Source organism: Cupressus sempervirens, chromosome 1 (genome assembly GCF_028749045.1).
Source record: "Cupressus sempervirens isolate cs-2001-9-10 chromosome 1, ASM2874904v1, whole genome shotgun sequence".
Lineage (NCBI taxonomy): Eukaryota > Viridiplantae > Streptophyta > Pinopsida > Cupressales > Cupressaceae > Cupressus > Cupressus sempervirens.
Genome location: NC_143118.1, coordinates 833,282,238 through 833,297,852, shown reverse-complemented (window position 1 = coordinate 833,297,852; position 15,615 = coordinate 833,282,238). Strand labels below are relative to the sequence as shown.

General features: G+C 37.3%; 1 protein-coding gene and 1 pseudogene across 2 annotated transcripts; both read left to right on the top strand.

Moving 5' to 3' along the window:
• Positions 1–309: 309 nt before the first annotated feature.
• On the top strand, positions 310–3,915 carry LOC149580435 (UDP-glycosyltransferase 86A1-like; annotated as a pseudogene). Its single transcript, XR_016359956.1, has 2 exons — positions 310–769; positions 2,887–3,915. The product of XR_016359956.1 is annotated as a UDP-glycosyltransferase 86A1-like (transcript).
• Positions 3,916–13,284: 9,369 nt separating this feature from the next.
• Positions 13,285–13,809, top strand: LOC149580434 (uncharacterized). Its single transcript, XM_089804583.1, has one exon. The coding sequence runs from the start codon at positions 13,285–13,287 to the stop codon at positions 13,807–13,809; it is 525 nt and encodes a 174-aa protein (XP_089660709.1).
• The last annotated feature ends 1,806 nt before the right edge of the window (positions 13,810–15,615 follow it).

The window sequence follows — 15,615 nt, the reverse complement described above, 5'->3', positions numbered from 1 at the left end:
CAAGTTATTTCTTCTTCTTCAAACATCTTTTCCATTCCACAATTAATAAATATTAAAAACTTAACCGCATAAGACTGTGATAAGATTCCCTAAAGACCTTATCTCCTTCCCACCTTTCCTCAGATACTATTTATTAATATCAAACATCAAATATGATAAAGAATAGAAGTATTTTTTTCCCATAAAAGAATGCAAAAAAATTGATGATAGATACATATTTAAAACAAACTAATGCAAAGCAATGTATATTTTAATGCTAAAATTGTAGGGTATCTGGGCAGAAAGGCTTGAGCCCAGATGAAAGAAGAAATGGCAGCTCGTGTAATTGTTGTTCCTTATCCAGGTCAGGGGCTCCTTAATCCCGTGATGCAACTCGCAAGAAATCTGGCCTCTAATGGAATTAAAGTAACATTTGTGGTGACAGAGTCATGGCACAAATCCATTTCACGTGCAGAGGGCGATGCTTTAACAAGTCCTAAAAAACATAGCCTCCCTCTCTTCCCTACTATTATACCCAACTGCATTGACCCCGAGTCAGAAAGGTCGGCTAATTTTATGGGATTTTTTCATTCACTTGCCAATATGGAAGCCCATGTCAGTCAACTTATAAGCAAGCTCTCTTGTTCATAAAATCCCCCCATAGCCATGCTCGCCGACACTTTCCTCAGATGGGCGGTTCCACTTGCTAAAAGACATTCTCTCAAATCCGTTTCATTGTGGACAGAGTCTGTAACCTGGTTTTCCATTTTTTATCATTCAGACCTTGTGGGTAAGAATTTGTACTTTCTGTCATAGATTACAAGAGGCATTTGATTTTGATGAAAAATTACATTAATGTTTGACAAAATCTTCTTGAGATTTGATAGAATCTTAGGGCCATAAGCATTGATTTAGAAATTTTGGAATCTGTCTCCACTCAAATAGTTATTTTCCTGTGTGGTTATAGGAAGAAAGAAACATTAATTAACCTGGGCTCTATAATGAATGGCTTATAAAATACAACATTTATTGAAAGTTTTGTAAATGGAGTTGGAATCTAAATAGCTTTAATTGTATAAGAAACCTCATGCTTTAATTTGTTTGAGCTGGTGTAGTTTCAAACAACTGACCATGTGTAAATGCAATGATTCTTAAGTCTACCATTCATTTTAAGGAGAGAAAATTCTTAGTAACCATTATTTGCAGAACATAGATCAATGAATTTTAACTTGATTACACAGTTGAATTCTGATAGAAATAGAAATAAACAGTTGAATTCTAATAGAAATAGAAATAAACATAATTATATTTTGAATTTGCAACCTTGTTATTAAACAATAATAGTTGTACCGCTTGAAATAAGGATTTTGTATCCCAGGTTACATTACTTTCATACTTATTCAGTATGACTTACAATACATTGTCAGCACGTAAAAACTTAAACCTGAGATTGTTGCATGTTAGGATTGGCATTATACTGACTCACCATTAGAAATGATCCATTTAACATCCTGTAGCATTGTCAATAAGTTAAAAGATTAACTTGACATTGTTGGAAGTTGGGATGGGCATTATGAGTGACTCAACGTGAGAAAAGATCTGTTCAAAGATTCATTATGATTGGATCAGCACGTAAAATTCGAAAGCCTAAAATAACAAACAAATCCTCCTTCGATCTGCAGTTGTAATTTTATCATTCTACCTTGGAGCATCCCTCTGTTTTTGCAGGTCACTTTTCAGGCAAAGTGCTTGTTGCTTGTTTGCATTTGAGGCAGAAAGTTGAAACAGAAAGTACAACAGTATTAATTAGTCTGTTGAATATGCAATCCTTAGTAAATAGCAATTTGGGTATAGGGTATTGAGTACAAAGTTTTTGAAAAAAGGATTTTGCATCAGTAGTTCAGATTACATTACAGGGATACTTCATCAAAATTAGTTACACTAACTATGGGTGGTTGTAAGCTCGAATGATATCATAATTAACTCGGCATACCAAATGATCATGCAAAGTATTGTTTTTAGGATGAGCACTATACCTACTTCAGCATGATAACAAATCCATTCAAAGTATCGTTGTCAGTTGCAGTGCGCATTATTATTGAATCGGCATGTTTAACTTCCAAAGCCCAAAGTTACAAACAATATGTGACATATTTTCTTTTCAGCTGTCAGTATGCCCTCATTTAATCTGCAGTCATAATTTTACTACTCTACCTTGGAACATTTCTAAGTTTTTACAGGTCGGTTTTGATGCAAAGCTTCTCCATCTCAACATACATCAGCCAATTCGTTTACTCCTTGTCAGAAGTGATTAGCTTGGTCTAGTAGGCATAGATGGGTTTTGACTTCGTAATGTTTTAGTAAATGAGAATTTGGGTACACTAAAAGATTTTATGTCAGGTTATATTACTGTGATGATTTACATTATGTAATACATTTTCAGTAAATTATAAGTTTAACTTGGGCTTGATATAAGCTAGGATGGGCACTATAATTAGCTAAGCATGAGAAGAGATCCATTCAAACAATTGTTGTAAGTTAGGATGGGCATAAAACTCAGCATTTGAAAAGATCCATTCAAAGTATTGTTGTAAGTTACAGTGAGCACTATTATTCATTCAGCATGAAAAACTTCCAGAGCCCAAAATAACAAATAATGTGTGCTGTGTTTCAGTTGTTAACATACCTTCGTTAAATCAACACTTGTAACTTCATTATTCTACTATGCGCCATGGCACATTTTTCTGTTTTTGCAGGCCAATTTCGGGCTAAGTTTCTCCATAGCAATAGATTTACTTGCTCCTTATTTGGGGCAGAATAATCAATTTGATTTATATTTGGTGCAAAGCATGCCTGAATCATATTTCGAATCTGCTAAAATCTGATGTATTATAATGTATGATGCAGTAGGGGTGGAAGGATGTATAGACAATATTCCAGGGGTGCCTCCATTACAACATACAGACCTTCCATCCCCATTTGTCACTCCTATGAGAGTAGAATTCTTGCGGTGCATTGAGAGTGTGAAAGAAGCAGATTGGATTGTTGCCAATTCCATGTACCCTCTGGATTGCAAGGCAGTGGAAGCCATGTTCATCAAAATTCATGTGCATTGTGTAGGTCCCTTACTGCCTTGTGCTTACCTTGAAAGCTCTGAGAACCAAGATAGGAAGATGGGAACGAGTTCCCGGATTGAAACTGACTGCAAAGACTGGCTCGACTCCAAACCTCTGCAGTCGGTCATCTATGTTTCATTTGGCAGCCATGTTTCTGTTTCCAGACCGCAGATAGCAGAGATAGCCCTCGGCCTTATGCAGAGCGGGTACCATTTTGTTTGGGCTCTTCGTCCAGATAGAGATGCCTTTGATGTCTCAGAGATGTTACCTCCTCGATTTTTGGATGAAAATAAAGATCAGGGTTTTGTCGCCCCTTGGTTTAGTCAAGTGGAGGTTCTTTCACATCCTTCAGTGGGAGGGTTTTTGAGCCATTGTGGATGGAATGCCACTATGGAGATTATTGCATCTGGTGTTCCTATTTTGGGATTTCCCGTTCAGCTGGATCAATTCACTAACTGCAAGCTGATTGCCGACGAATGGGAGTTCGGGTTACAGTTGAGGAGAGGAGATGATGGAAACAGGGTTATAAGCGCACAAGAAATAACAAACAAGATAAAAATGTTAATGAAGGGGGAGGAGAGTCTAAGAGTGAGAAGGGCAGCAAAGAGATTTAGAGATGCAGCCAAGGAAGAAGTAAGCAAAGGAGGACGATCTGCCAATAATTTAGAGGCTTTTGTGAATAATTTGAAGCAAATTAAAGCAGTCTCAAGTTGAGATATCATTTATCGATTGCTCTGTTTTCGTCGACTGATATTACTTTGCCTTGTAAATTTCACACTGGTAAATTACTAATGAAGTAGTTATCAATGTTTGTTGATTATTCGACTATGGTTTTTAAGCAAAAGTGTATACAAAAATTTAGTAACACACTTATCATTACAGATGAAAGCCGTTATAATGGTTCTTAACAATTTGGCAAGAATTCAAAATCTTGCTTATGAAAAAATTAAACATATCTGAGTAAATCTGATGAAATAATCTCTCCGAACATATTTTCAATTAGCTGAGAGAGTTTCAGTCTAGTAACTGGTGCTTTCATATCACATAGACTAAAATGACTTTATGAATGGGGAATCTTCCATTAAAAGAAAACAATCCGACAACAGAAAGGATAAGAACACGTTCTTTTCCATTTGACCGCTAATTTGGCTAGATTATTGATTCGATGCATTTTAAAATTGTAAGTGGGACATGAGTGAGATAGTAAATGCGATTGTAAGTCATAAAACACAATAACGGCAGCATTCTAAGTGCTTGAAGAATAACACAGAAAAAAGCAAAAGAAAATACCAGTAGACACACATGAAAACATGACTAGAAGCCAGCGTGGTTGTGTTGACCACGATGACATTTAAAAGGTCGTAAGTCATAACATATCACATGGCATATACATAAAACAAAATAACATTGTTTTGGTGGCAGCAGGTTGTATATTACTGACATGAGTCAGTATAAGGCATTAATAATATTGTGCATGTTTCTGCCAGGTGTTAAGCGGGCTTAAAACATTTATGAAAAGCATTTTCGGTTGTGGGCGTTTTTTGTGAAAGACTCTGTAGATTTCTTTGTGAAGATTTTTCCTAACAAACTAATACCATCTTTGCTAATTGGGTATATCCATGTCTTCGAATGCAAAGATTTTTCTTGACTTCTGGGTGATGTTTTGACAGCGAACATGAAATGATTGTCACTGTGTAAAAGAAAGGTTTGCTGCTATGAACTGGATACATTCTTCTTAACTGTGACAGATTTTTGTTTTGGAACTTCAAGGTTTTCAACTTGAAAAAGCACAGATTTTATATTGTGAAGTATTTGCTGATAAAGTCTTATTATTTCTTCTTCTCATGTGCATGCACAAAATGAGATAAAAAATGGGTTCATCTTCAAAAGAGGCATTCTTAAGGTAAAACAGGGATCTTCAAATGCATGAGGGTTTCAAAATAACAAAAGTAATAAAATTAGCAACTTCAGGTATGTTGCTGCAAAGGTATGCTACAATATAATTCTTGTCATTTATTCCTATTTCGGTTTGAGACTTCTTGAATACAGTCATTCTTAAAAAGGGGCAAAGATATAAGTTTCAGTTCAGACAGGGGTTTAAAAGTTTTAAAATGAAATGCATGAAATTTTTTTAAGGCTAGGTCATAAAGAAATTTCTTCAGTCTTAAGTTTGGCAAATGACTTTAAAATAAAAGCACAATCACGCATTCCTCTTAAAGATAGCAATTTGTGAACAAGGGTTTCAAAGGGATTTTTTTTTGGGATAAACTTTGATTGCTAAAAGGCAAAAATATTTTCATTTTTGATGCAGGAGCATCTTGCATAGAAAAATTATTGGGAAAAAAAAAAAATGTGGAGGAGAGAGAAAGTGACGAAAATTAGAGAAAAAATAATAAAAAAATAAAAAAGGGGAAAAAGGAGAAAAGAAAGAAAAAGAGGATTTCTATTTTCGAGGTGCATAGGTGGCATAATAGGAAAAAATAAAAAAATAAATAGTTGTCATTTCATTTATCGAGGTGTGTGGGAAGAATTCTAGAAAGTTATGAATATTGTAGAAAGTTTTGGAAGTTGTAGAAGGTTGTGGAAGATGTAGAAGGTTGTGGAAGTTGTAGAAGGTTGTGGAGGAATTTTAGAAGGTTGTGGATAAGTCATGCATGGGGTGGTAAGTGCCTATTTAAGCAAGGCCTATGAGCATTTCTAAATCAAGCTCGAGAAGAAGGTGAAAGCTCAAGGGGAAGCTTGAGGAGTAGAAGCTCAAGGGGAAGCTTGAGGAGTAGAAGCTCAAGGAGAAGCTTGAGAAGGAGAAACTTGAGTAGTGGAAGCTTGGAAAGCTTGGAAGTTGTGAGAGAGAAGGAGGAAGTGAAGAGTGAGTTTTCCTGAGTCTGTGGACAGAGCGCCGAATGTGAGGCAGTTTACAGCAGGATTATGGTGGAGTTGTGAGTGTGTAGATCGAGCGCCGAATGTGAGGCAGTTTACACTTGGATCTTGGATTAAGTTTGTGAGAAGAGCTAGTGGCTGCGGTTTAGAAACAAGGAGATTGCTTGGTGGCTTGCGAGCACAAGTTGAGATCTTGGAGGTTTCTACCAGAGTGTGGATCTGGACTAGCTTGGGTTTGGATTGGATCTTGAGAGATCTTGGAAAAATGTTATTGTAATTGCTATTGAATTTTCAGGTATAATAAAATTGTCTTTATATTGTTGCATTATTGGTTGTGAGTTGGTAAGGGTGGTGTGGCCCTTCGTCAGTGGTATCAGAGCATACCTACATTAGTGGTATCAGTGTGTACCTTCATTAGTGGTATCAGAGCGGGAGATCCTGAGTGTACAAGCAGATCGCCGAAGTGTGAGGCAGTTTGTACCAGGACCTTGGTTGGGCAAAGTTTATCAAAGCTTGTGGATTGCAAATCCGTTGTCCTAGACTTGTGATGTGGTTCCTGATTGTTCGTGCGAGGTGGCAGGTTGCGATCTGACTTGCAAACAATTCAAGGTTGTCACAAGGAGTGTAGGAAGGATTTGTTGCAGAGGGTTTACGAAAATCTTGGAAGATGGCTCCAAGAGGATTGGACCCTAAGATGATTGCAAAAATCCATGATATAGTGGAGAGGAATTTTTCTAAGATGTTTGCTCGATTGGATGCTAAAGCTAAGAAGGTCAAGGTGGAAGAGGATGGTTTTGTTGATCAGTTTGTGGAGCCTGATGCAAAACCTGTAGAGCAACTAGAGGTTGTTGCTAAAGATATTCCTAATGTTATTGATGTTGGGACAGATGTTGATTTTCATGATCAATTGGTTGAGGAGATTGTGGAGCACTCAGTTGTGGATGATCTAGTTGATGTTGGTAGTGACTTGTATGTTGCAGAGCACTTGGTCATGGATGATCCAGTTGTTGTTGGAGGTAAGTTATGTATTGCAGAGCATCTTGTTGTGAGCAATGAGGTTGCTAGTGTTGAGAGTTTGGCATGTGTTGATGGAAATGTACATGTGGATGCTGATGTGGAGTTTGTTATTGCTGGTATGGACGCACTAGTTGTTGATGTGAATGGGAGTTTGCTAATGAAGCATTACATTCAGTTTGTTCTTGGGCATGAGCTTGTTGATTGGATGGTTGAGATTCTAGTGTTTGATAGAGTAATGCAGATGTGGAAGATTTGCATGGTGGTTTTGTTGTCCCTATTGAGGTGGAAGCCTTTGGTGAAGATGAAGATGGTGGTAGATCTTTCTTTTGGCATCCAAGTGTGGGACACACTTTTCTATCTACCGGGGGAGTCTGATGCAGGAGCATCTTGCATGGAAAAATTATTGGGAAAAAAAAAAAAATTGAAAAAAAAAAAAAAAAAAAAAAAAATGTGGAGGAGAGAGAAAGTGACGAAAATTAGAGAAAAAATAATTAAAAAATAAAAAAGGGGAAAAAGGAGAAAAGAAAGAAAAAGAGGATTTCTATTTTCGAGGTGCATAGGTGGCATAATAGGAAAAAATAAAAAAATAAATAGTTGTCATTTCATTTATCGAGGTGTGTGGGAAGAATTCTAGAAAGTTATGAATATTGTAGAAAGTTTTGGAAGTTGTAGAAGGTTGTGGAAGATGTAGAAGGTTGTGGAAGTTGTAGAAGGTTGTGGAGGAATTCTAGAAGGTTGTGGATAAGTCATGCATGGGGTGGTAAGTGCCTATTTAAGCAAGGCCTATGAGCATTTCTAAATCAAGCTCGAGAAGAAGGTGAAAGCTCAAGGGGAAGCTTGAGGAGTAGAAGCTCAAGGGGAAGCTTGAGGAGTAGAAGCTCAAGGAGAAGCTTGAGAAGGAGAAACTTGAGTAGTGGAAGCTTGGAAAGCTTGGAAGTTGTGAGAGAGAAGGAGGAAGTGAAGAGTGAGTTTTCCTGAGTCTGTGGACAGAGCGCCGAATGTGAGGCAGTTTACAGCAGGATTATGGTGGAGTTGTGAGTGTGTAGACCGAGCGCCGAATGTGAGGCAGTTTACACTTGGATCTTGGATTAAGTTTGTGAGAAGAGCTAGTGGCTGCGGTTTAGAAACAAGGAGATTGCTTGGTGGCTTGCGAGCACAAGTTGAGATCTTGGAGGTTTCTACCAGAGTGTGGATCTGGACTAGCTTGGGTTTGGATTGGATCTTGAGAGATCTTGGAAAAATGTTATTGTAATTGCTATTGAATTTTCAGGTATAATAAAATTGTCTTTATATTGTTGCATTATTGGTTGTGAGTTGGTAAGGGTGGTGTGGCCCTTCGTCAGTGGTATCAGAGCATACCTACATTAGTGGTATCAGTGTGTACCTTCATTAGTGGTATCAGAGCGGGAGATCCTGAGTGTACAAGCAGATCGCCGAAGTGTGAGGCAGTTTGTACCAGGACCTTGGTTGGGCAAAGTTTATCAAAGCTTGTGGATTGCAAATCCATTGTCCTAGACTTGTGATGTGGTTCCTGATTGTTCGTGCGAGGTGGCAGGTTGCGATCTGACTTGCAAACAATTCAAGGTTGTCACAAGGAGCGTAGGAAGGATTTGTTGCAGAGGGTTTACGAAAATCTTGGAAGATGGCTCCAAGAGGATTGGACCCTAAGATGATTGCGAAAATCCATGATATAGTGGAGAGGAATTTTTCTAAGATGTTTGCTCGATTGGATGCTAAAGCTAAGAAGGTCAAGGTGGAAGAGGATGGTTTTGTTGATCAGTTTGTGGAGCCTGATGCAAAACCTGTAGAGCAACTAGAGGTTGTTGCTAAAGATATTCCTAATGTTATTGATGTTGGGACAGATGTTGGTTTTCATGATCAATTGGTTGAGGAGATTGTGGAGCACTCAGTTGTGGATGATCTAGTTGATGTTGGTAGTGACTTGTATGTTGCAGAGCACTTGGTCATGGATGATCCAGTTGTTGTTGGAGGTAAGTTATGTATTGCAGAGCATCTTGTTGTGAGCAATGAGGTTGCTAGTGTTGAGAGTTTGGCATGTGTTGATGGAAATGTACATGTGGATGCTGATGTGGAGTTTGTTATTGTTGGTATGGACGCACTAGTTGTTGATGTGAATGGGAGTTTGCTAATGAAGCATTACATTCAGTTTGTTCTTGGGCATGAGCTTGTTGATTGGATGGTTGAGATTCTAGTGTTTGATAGAGTAATGCAGATGTGGAAGATTTGCATGGTGGTTTTGTTGTCCCTATTGAGGTGGAAGCCTTTGGTGAAGATGAAGATGGTGGTAGATCTTTCTTTTGGCATCCAAGTGTGGGACACACTTTTCTATCTACCGGGGGAGTCTGATGCAGGAGCATCTTGCATGGAAAAATTATTGGAAAAAAAAAAAAAAAAAAATGTGGAGGAGAGAGAAAGTGACGAAAATTAGAGAAAAAATAATTAAAAAATAAAAAAGGGGAAAAAGGAGAAAAGAAAGAAAAAGAGGATTTCTATTTTCGAGGTGCATAGGTGGCATAATAGGAAAAAATAAAAAAATAAATAGTTGTCATTTCATTTATCGAGGTGTGTGGGAAGAATTCTAGAAAGTTATGAATATTGTAGAAAGTTTTGGAAGTTGTAGAAGGTTGTGGAAGATGTAGAAGGTTGTGGAAGTTGTAGAAGGTTGTGGAGGAATTCTAGAAGGTTGTGGATAAGTCATGCATGGGGTGGTAAGTGCCTATTTAAGCAAGGCCTATGGGCATTTCTAAATCAAGCTCGAGAAGAAGGTGAAAGCTCAAGGGGAAGCTTGAGGAGTAGAAGCTCAAGGGGAAGCTTGAGGAGTAGAAGCTCAAGGAGAAGCTTGAGAAGGAGAAACTTGAGTAGTGGAAGCTTGGAAAGCTTGGAAGTTGTGAGAGAGAAGGAGGAAGTGAAGAGTGAGTTTTCCTGAGTCTGTGGACAGAGCGCCGAATGTGAGGCAGTTTACAGCAGGATTATGGTGGAGTTGTGAGTGTGTAGACCGAGCGCCGAATGTGAGGCAGTTTACACTTGGATCTTGGATTAAGTTTGTGAGAAGAGCTAGTGGCTGCGGTTTAGAAACAAGGAGATTGCTTGGTGGCTTGCGAGCACAAGTTGAGATCTTGGAGGTTTCTACCAGAGTGTGGATCTGGACTAGCTTGGGTTTGGATTGGATCTTGAGAGATCTTGGAAAAATGTTATTGTAATTGCTATTGAATTTTCAGGTATAATAAAATTGTCTTTATATTGTTGCATTATTGGTTGTGAGTTGGTAAGGGTGGTGTGGCCCTTCGTCAGTGGTATCAGAGCATACCTACATTAGTGGTATCAGTGTGTACCTTCATTAGTGGTATCAGAGCGGGAGATCCTGAGTGTACAAGCAGATCGCCGAAGTGTGAGGCAGTTTGTACCAGGACCTTGGTTGGGCAAAGTTTATCAAAGCTTGTGGATTGCAAATCCGTTGTCCTAGACTTGTGATGTGGTACCTGATTGTTCGTGCGAGGTGGCAGGTTGCGATCTGACTTGAAAACAATTCAAGGTTGTCACAAGGAGCGTAGGAAGGATTTGTTGCAGAGGGTTTACGAAAATCTTGGAAGATGGCTCCAAGAGGATTGGACCCTAAGATGATTGCGAAAATCCATGATATAGTGGAGAGGAATTTTTCTAAGATGTTTGCTCGATTGGATGCTAAAGCTAAGAAGGTCAAGGTGGAAGAGGATGGTTTTGTTGATCAGTTTGTGGAGCCTGATGCAAAACCTGTAGAGCAACTAGAGGTTGTTGCTAAAGATATTCCTAATGTTATTGATGTTGGGACAGATGTTGGTTTTCATGATCAATTGGTTGAGGAGATTTTGGAGCACTCGGTTGTGGATGATCTAGTTGATGTTGGTAGTGACTTGTATGTTGCAGAGCACTTGGTCATGGATGATCCAGTTGTTGTTGGAGGTAAGTTATGTATTGCAGAGCATCTTGTTGTGAGCAATGAGGTTGCTAGTGTTGAGAGTTTGGCATGTGTTGATGGAAATGTACATGTGGATGCTGATGTGGAGTTTGTTATTGTTGGTATGGACGCACTAGTTGTTGATGTGAATGGGAGTTTGCTAATGAAGCATTACATTCAGTTTGTTCTTGGGCATGAGCTTGTTGATTGGATGGTTGAGATTCTAGTGTTTGATAGAGTAATGCAGATGTGGAAGATTTGCATGGTGGTTTTGTTGTCCCTATTGAGGTGGAAGCCTTTGGTGAAGATGAAGATGGTGGTAGATCTTTCTTTTGGCATCCAAGTGTGGGACACACTTTTCTATCTACCGGGGGAGTCTGATGCAGGAGCATCTTGCATGGAAAAATTATTGGAAAAAAAAAAATGTGGAGGAGAGAGAAAGTGACGAAAATTAGAGAAAAAATAATTAAAAAATAAAAAAGGGGAAAAAGGAGAAAAGAAAGAAAAAGAGGATTTCTATTTTCGAGGTGCATAGGTGGCATAATAGGAAAAAATAAAAAAATAAATAGTTGTCATTTCATTTATCGAGGTGTGTGGGAAGAATTCTAGAAAGTTATGAATATTGTAGAAAGTTTTGGAAGTTGTAGAAGGTTGTGGAAGATGTAGAAGGTTGTGGAAGTTGTAGAAGGTTGTGGAGGAATTCTAGAAGGTTGTGGATAAGTCATGCATGGGGTGGTAAGTGCCTATTTAAGCAAGGCCTATGAGCATTTCTAAATCAAGCTCGAGAAGAAGGTGAAAGCTCAAGGGGAAGCTTGAGGAGTAGAAGCTCAAGGGGAAGCTTGAGGAGTAGAAGCTCAAGGAGAAGCTTGAGAAGGAGAAACTTGAGTAGTGGAAGCTTGGAAAGCTTGGAAGTTGTGAGAGAGAAGGAGGAAGTGAAGAGTGAGTTTTCCTGAGTCTGTGGACAGAGCGCCGAATGTGAGGCAGTTTACAGCAGGATTATGGTGGAGTTGTGAGTGTGTAGACCGAGCGCCGAATGTGAGGCAGTTTACACTTGGATCTTGGATTAAGTTTGTGAGAAGAGCTAGTGGCTGCGGTTTAGAAACAAGGAGATTGCTTGGTGGCTTGCGAGCACAAGTTAAGATCTTGGAGGTTTCTACCAGAGTGTGGATCTGGACTAGTTTGGGTTTGGATTGGATCTTGAGAGATCTTGGAAAAATGTTATTGTAATTGCTATTGAATTTTCAGGTATAATAAAATTGTCTTTATATTGTTGCATTATTGGTTGTGAGTTGGTAAGGGTGGTGTGGCCCTTGGTCAGTGGTATCAGAGCATACCTACATTAGTGGTATCAGTGTGTACCTACATTAATTTTTTTCTACAATGGGTTTTTCTTTGATCTTAAAATGGTATTCTTCAAAGTTTTTTTTTTGTTTGAAGTCACTTAAAGGTTTCAAAACCAGAATATTACTTGTTCAGTTTTGAAAAGAATAAGACTAATAGTTTCAGGCTATAATGGGGTCATTTTGGATCCTAAAATGGTTTTCTGCAAAGAATTTTTAAAATTCTTGAGGGTCTTCAAATCTGGAAATAACTCATGCACAGTTTGGAAACTTATAATGGTTGTTAGTTTGTGAAACTGGACAAATTCGAAACTAAATTGTTTTGAAGTTAGTTTCTTAAACAACATTTTTCAAAAGAAGTTTTTGAACAACCTTAAAAGGTTCAGTTAGGTTTATGTAACTTATCAGTTTCAAATTTTATCTCTATAAATATAGAGATCATTTGTAAATTAATTGAATGAGTTGAAAAAAGGAAGAAACAAGATATATATTTCAGAACAGATTGTAAAGACTAAAAGTCTTATTATAAACTTGTATGCATATATAAATGTCATACATACGCATTTATATGTGTGTATAAGGTTGTAATTACAACACTGATAAAAGGGTTAAATACCCTAAGCAGTAGAAGCTGCTGATTGTAAAAGAGTTGGAATTCAATAAAGAATACAGGTTCATGGAGTGGTTTTTCTCCCTATGACGAAACCGTGAGGATTTTTGAGGGTTTTCCACTCGGCACAAAATTGATGTCTCTTCTTTCTGTGAGTTCATATTATGTTTACATTTCAGTACAATTTGATTCTCCACTGCTGTAAATTGTGAATTAAAAATGATTGAAATCAGATTTTGGGATGATTTAATAGTGTTCTGATTCACCCCCCCACCCCCCCCCCCCCCCCCCCCCCCCCCCCCCCCTCTCAGAACCTTGATACTTTGAACAAGTAGTATCAAAGCGTAGGATTCCTTTGGGAATTGTTTGAGGGATATTTTTTTGGAAGTCATGGCTCAATATGAAGGAGCTTCTCTTAATAGGGCTCCGCTATTTGATGGAAATGATTATATTTTCTGGAAAGTTATGATGGAAGCTTTCATACATTCCTTAGATATAAGAATGTGGGATGTTGTAATAACAAAATATACTGTCCCAGCAACAGTTCCCACTGATGCTAATGAAAAACTAAAATTTGAGTTAGATAAGAAGGAAAGATATGCCCTTCTTTGTGGTCTCTCTAGAAACGTATTTGCCAAAGTCATTTATTGCAAATCAGCCAATGATATATGGGTTAAACTTGAAACTATATATCAAGGAGATGATAAAGTAAAAGAATCTAAATTGATTACTCTTAAAACACAGTTCAACAATCTGAAAATGAATGAAGATGAAACTATTGATGCTTACTTTTTAAGAGTAGATGAAGTCGTAAATGCTAGAAAAGGTCTAGGAGAAGAAATAGAAGAACATGATGTAGTCTCAAAGGTCATTAGGTCAGTGTTACCTAAATTTGAAACAAAAAATCCACTTTAGAAGAAAAGAAGAGTTTTTCAAAAATGACCTTGCATCAACTTCAAGGCACATTAACTGCATATGAAATGAGGATTAACCATCAAGCTAGTTCCTCATCAAAAGAATCAGCTTTTAAAGCTGAAAAACATGATGAAAGTGAATTAGATCTAATAGATGCTTTAGAAGCATTGCTAGTTAGAAGAATGAGAAATAAATATAAAGGCAAACCAAAATGCTTCAACTGTGGTCAATTAGGACACTTTGTTGCAAAGTGCCCAAATGTCAAACTTGATGATTATGACGAGAAAATTGAGAAGTTTTCTAAAAAGAAGCCTTGGAATCAGAATAAAAGATTCAAGGATTATAAGAAGAAAAGTCTTCTTTCTAAAGAAGATTCAAATGAAGATTCCAGCGATACTGATGAAGAAGGGGAAAGACTATTCATGGCTGAAATAGTCCATACCCCTAAACATGAACCCAGTGAATCTGAATCATCATATGATTCAAATGCAGAAGTAGATCTAGAAGAAGAACTTCTGAAATCATTGCAAGAACTTAAAAGACTAAAGAAGTTGATTTCTAATCAAGAAATTGAAGATCAAAAAATTCAAGAAGAGTTAAAGGAAGCAAATTTGATTATAGAAAATCAAAAACTCTTGCTTGAGGAAAAAGATAAAAAATTAAAAGTCTTGCAAAGTTCATCAGAAGAATCTACCAGTCAGAAAAACAAAGTTCTCGTTCAATGGTTATTGTTTTAATTGTAATATTTTTGGGCACAAGGCTATCTTTTGTGAAAATAGCATAAATCAAAGAAAAGGAAAGGTGGTTAGATGCTTTAAATGCTTTCATTATGGTCATTATGCAAATCAATGTAAACTGAATATGAGACCAAAACAAGTCTGGAAGCAAGTAAAGACAATAAAAAAGTCTTTAATTGTTGAAACAGCTCTACTCGCTCAAAAATCTGCAACGTGGGTATTGGATAGTGGCTATTCACATCATATGACTGGGTGTAAGAACAAATTTAAAACCCTAGAAAACTTTGATGGAGGGTTTGTTTGATTTGGTGTTAACTCAGGGGCTCACATTATTGGAAAAGGCTCAATAATTCTGAATAAAGACACACCAATTCATGATGTGTACTTTGTTGAAGGTTTAAAACATAACTTACTAAGTGTAAGTCAGATCTGTGATAGTGGATATTCTATTTCTTTTGATGCAAAAGGTTGTTATATAAAAAATGGAAAGAATAGAGTCATTGCCAGCGGGTTGAGAACAAATGGTAATCTCTATAACCTAATAGATTCAACTATCCAAGAAACTTCATTAGTTAATACTTGTCTAATGAGTCAAGTAGAAGAAAATTGGTTATGGCACAAAAGACTGGGACATTTAAACTTTGATAATCTTGCAAGAATCAGCAAGAATAAAAAGGTTAGAGGTCTACCATAGATTACCAAACCAAAAAATATTTGTGAAGAGTGTGTTAAAGGCAAACAAACAAGAGTTTCTTTTAAAACAAAAGAATACTTGTCAAATAGACCACTTGAATTGGTGCACACTGATTTGTGTGGTCCAACTAAAACAGCCTCTCTAAATGGTGAAAAATATTTCATGTTATTTATAGATGATTATTCAAGAATGGTTTGGGTAACATTTTTGAAACATAAATCAGAAGCTTTTGAACGCTTCAAAGTTTTCAGAAAAATGGTAGAAAGAGAAACTGATTTAAAATTAAAATGTTTGAGATCAGATAGGGGAGGAGAATTCATCTCTCAAGAATTCGTTGAGTATTGTGAGAAGCATGGAATAAAAAGGCAATACTCT

What these genes read in the sequence shown, in the direction of transcription:
- LOC149580434 (XM_089804583.1), top strand. Translation starts at nt 13,285, where the DNA reads ATGGCTCAATATGAAGGAGCTTCTCTTAATAGGGCTCCGCTATTTGAT.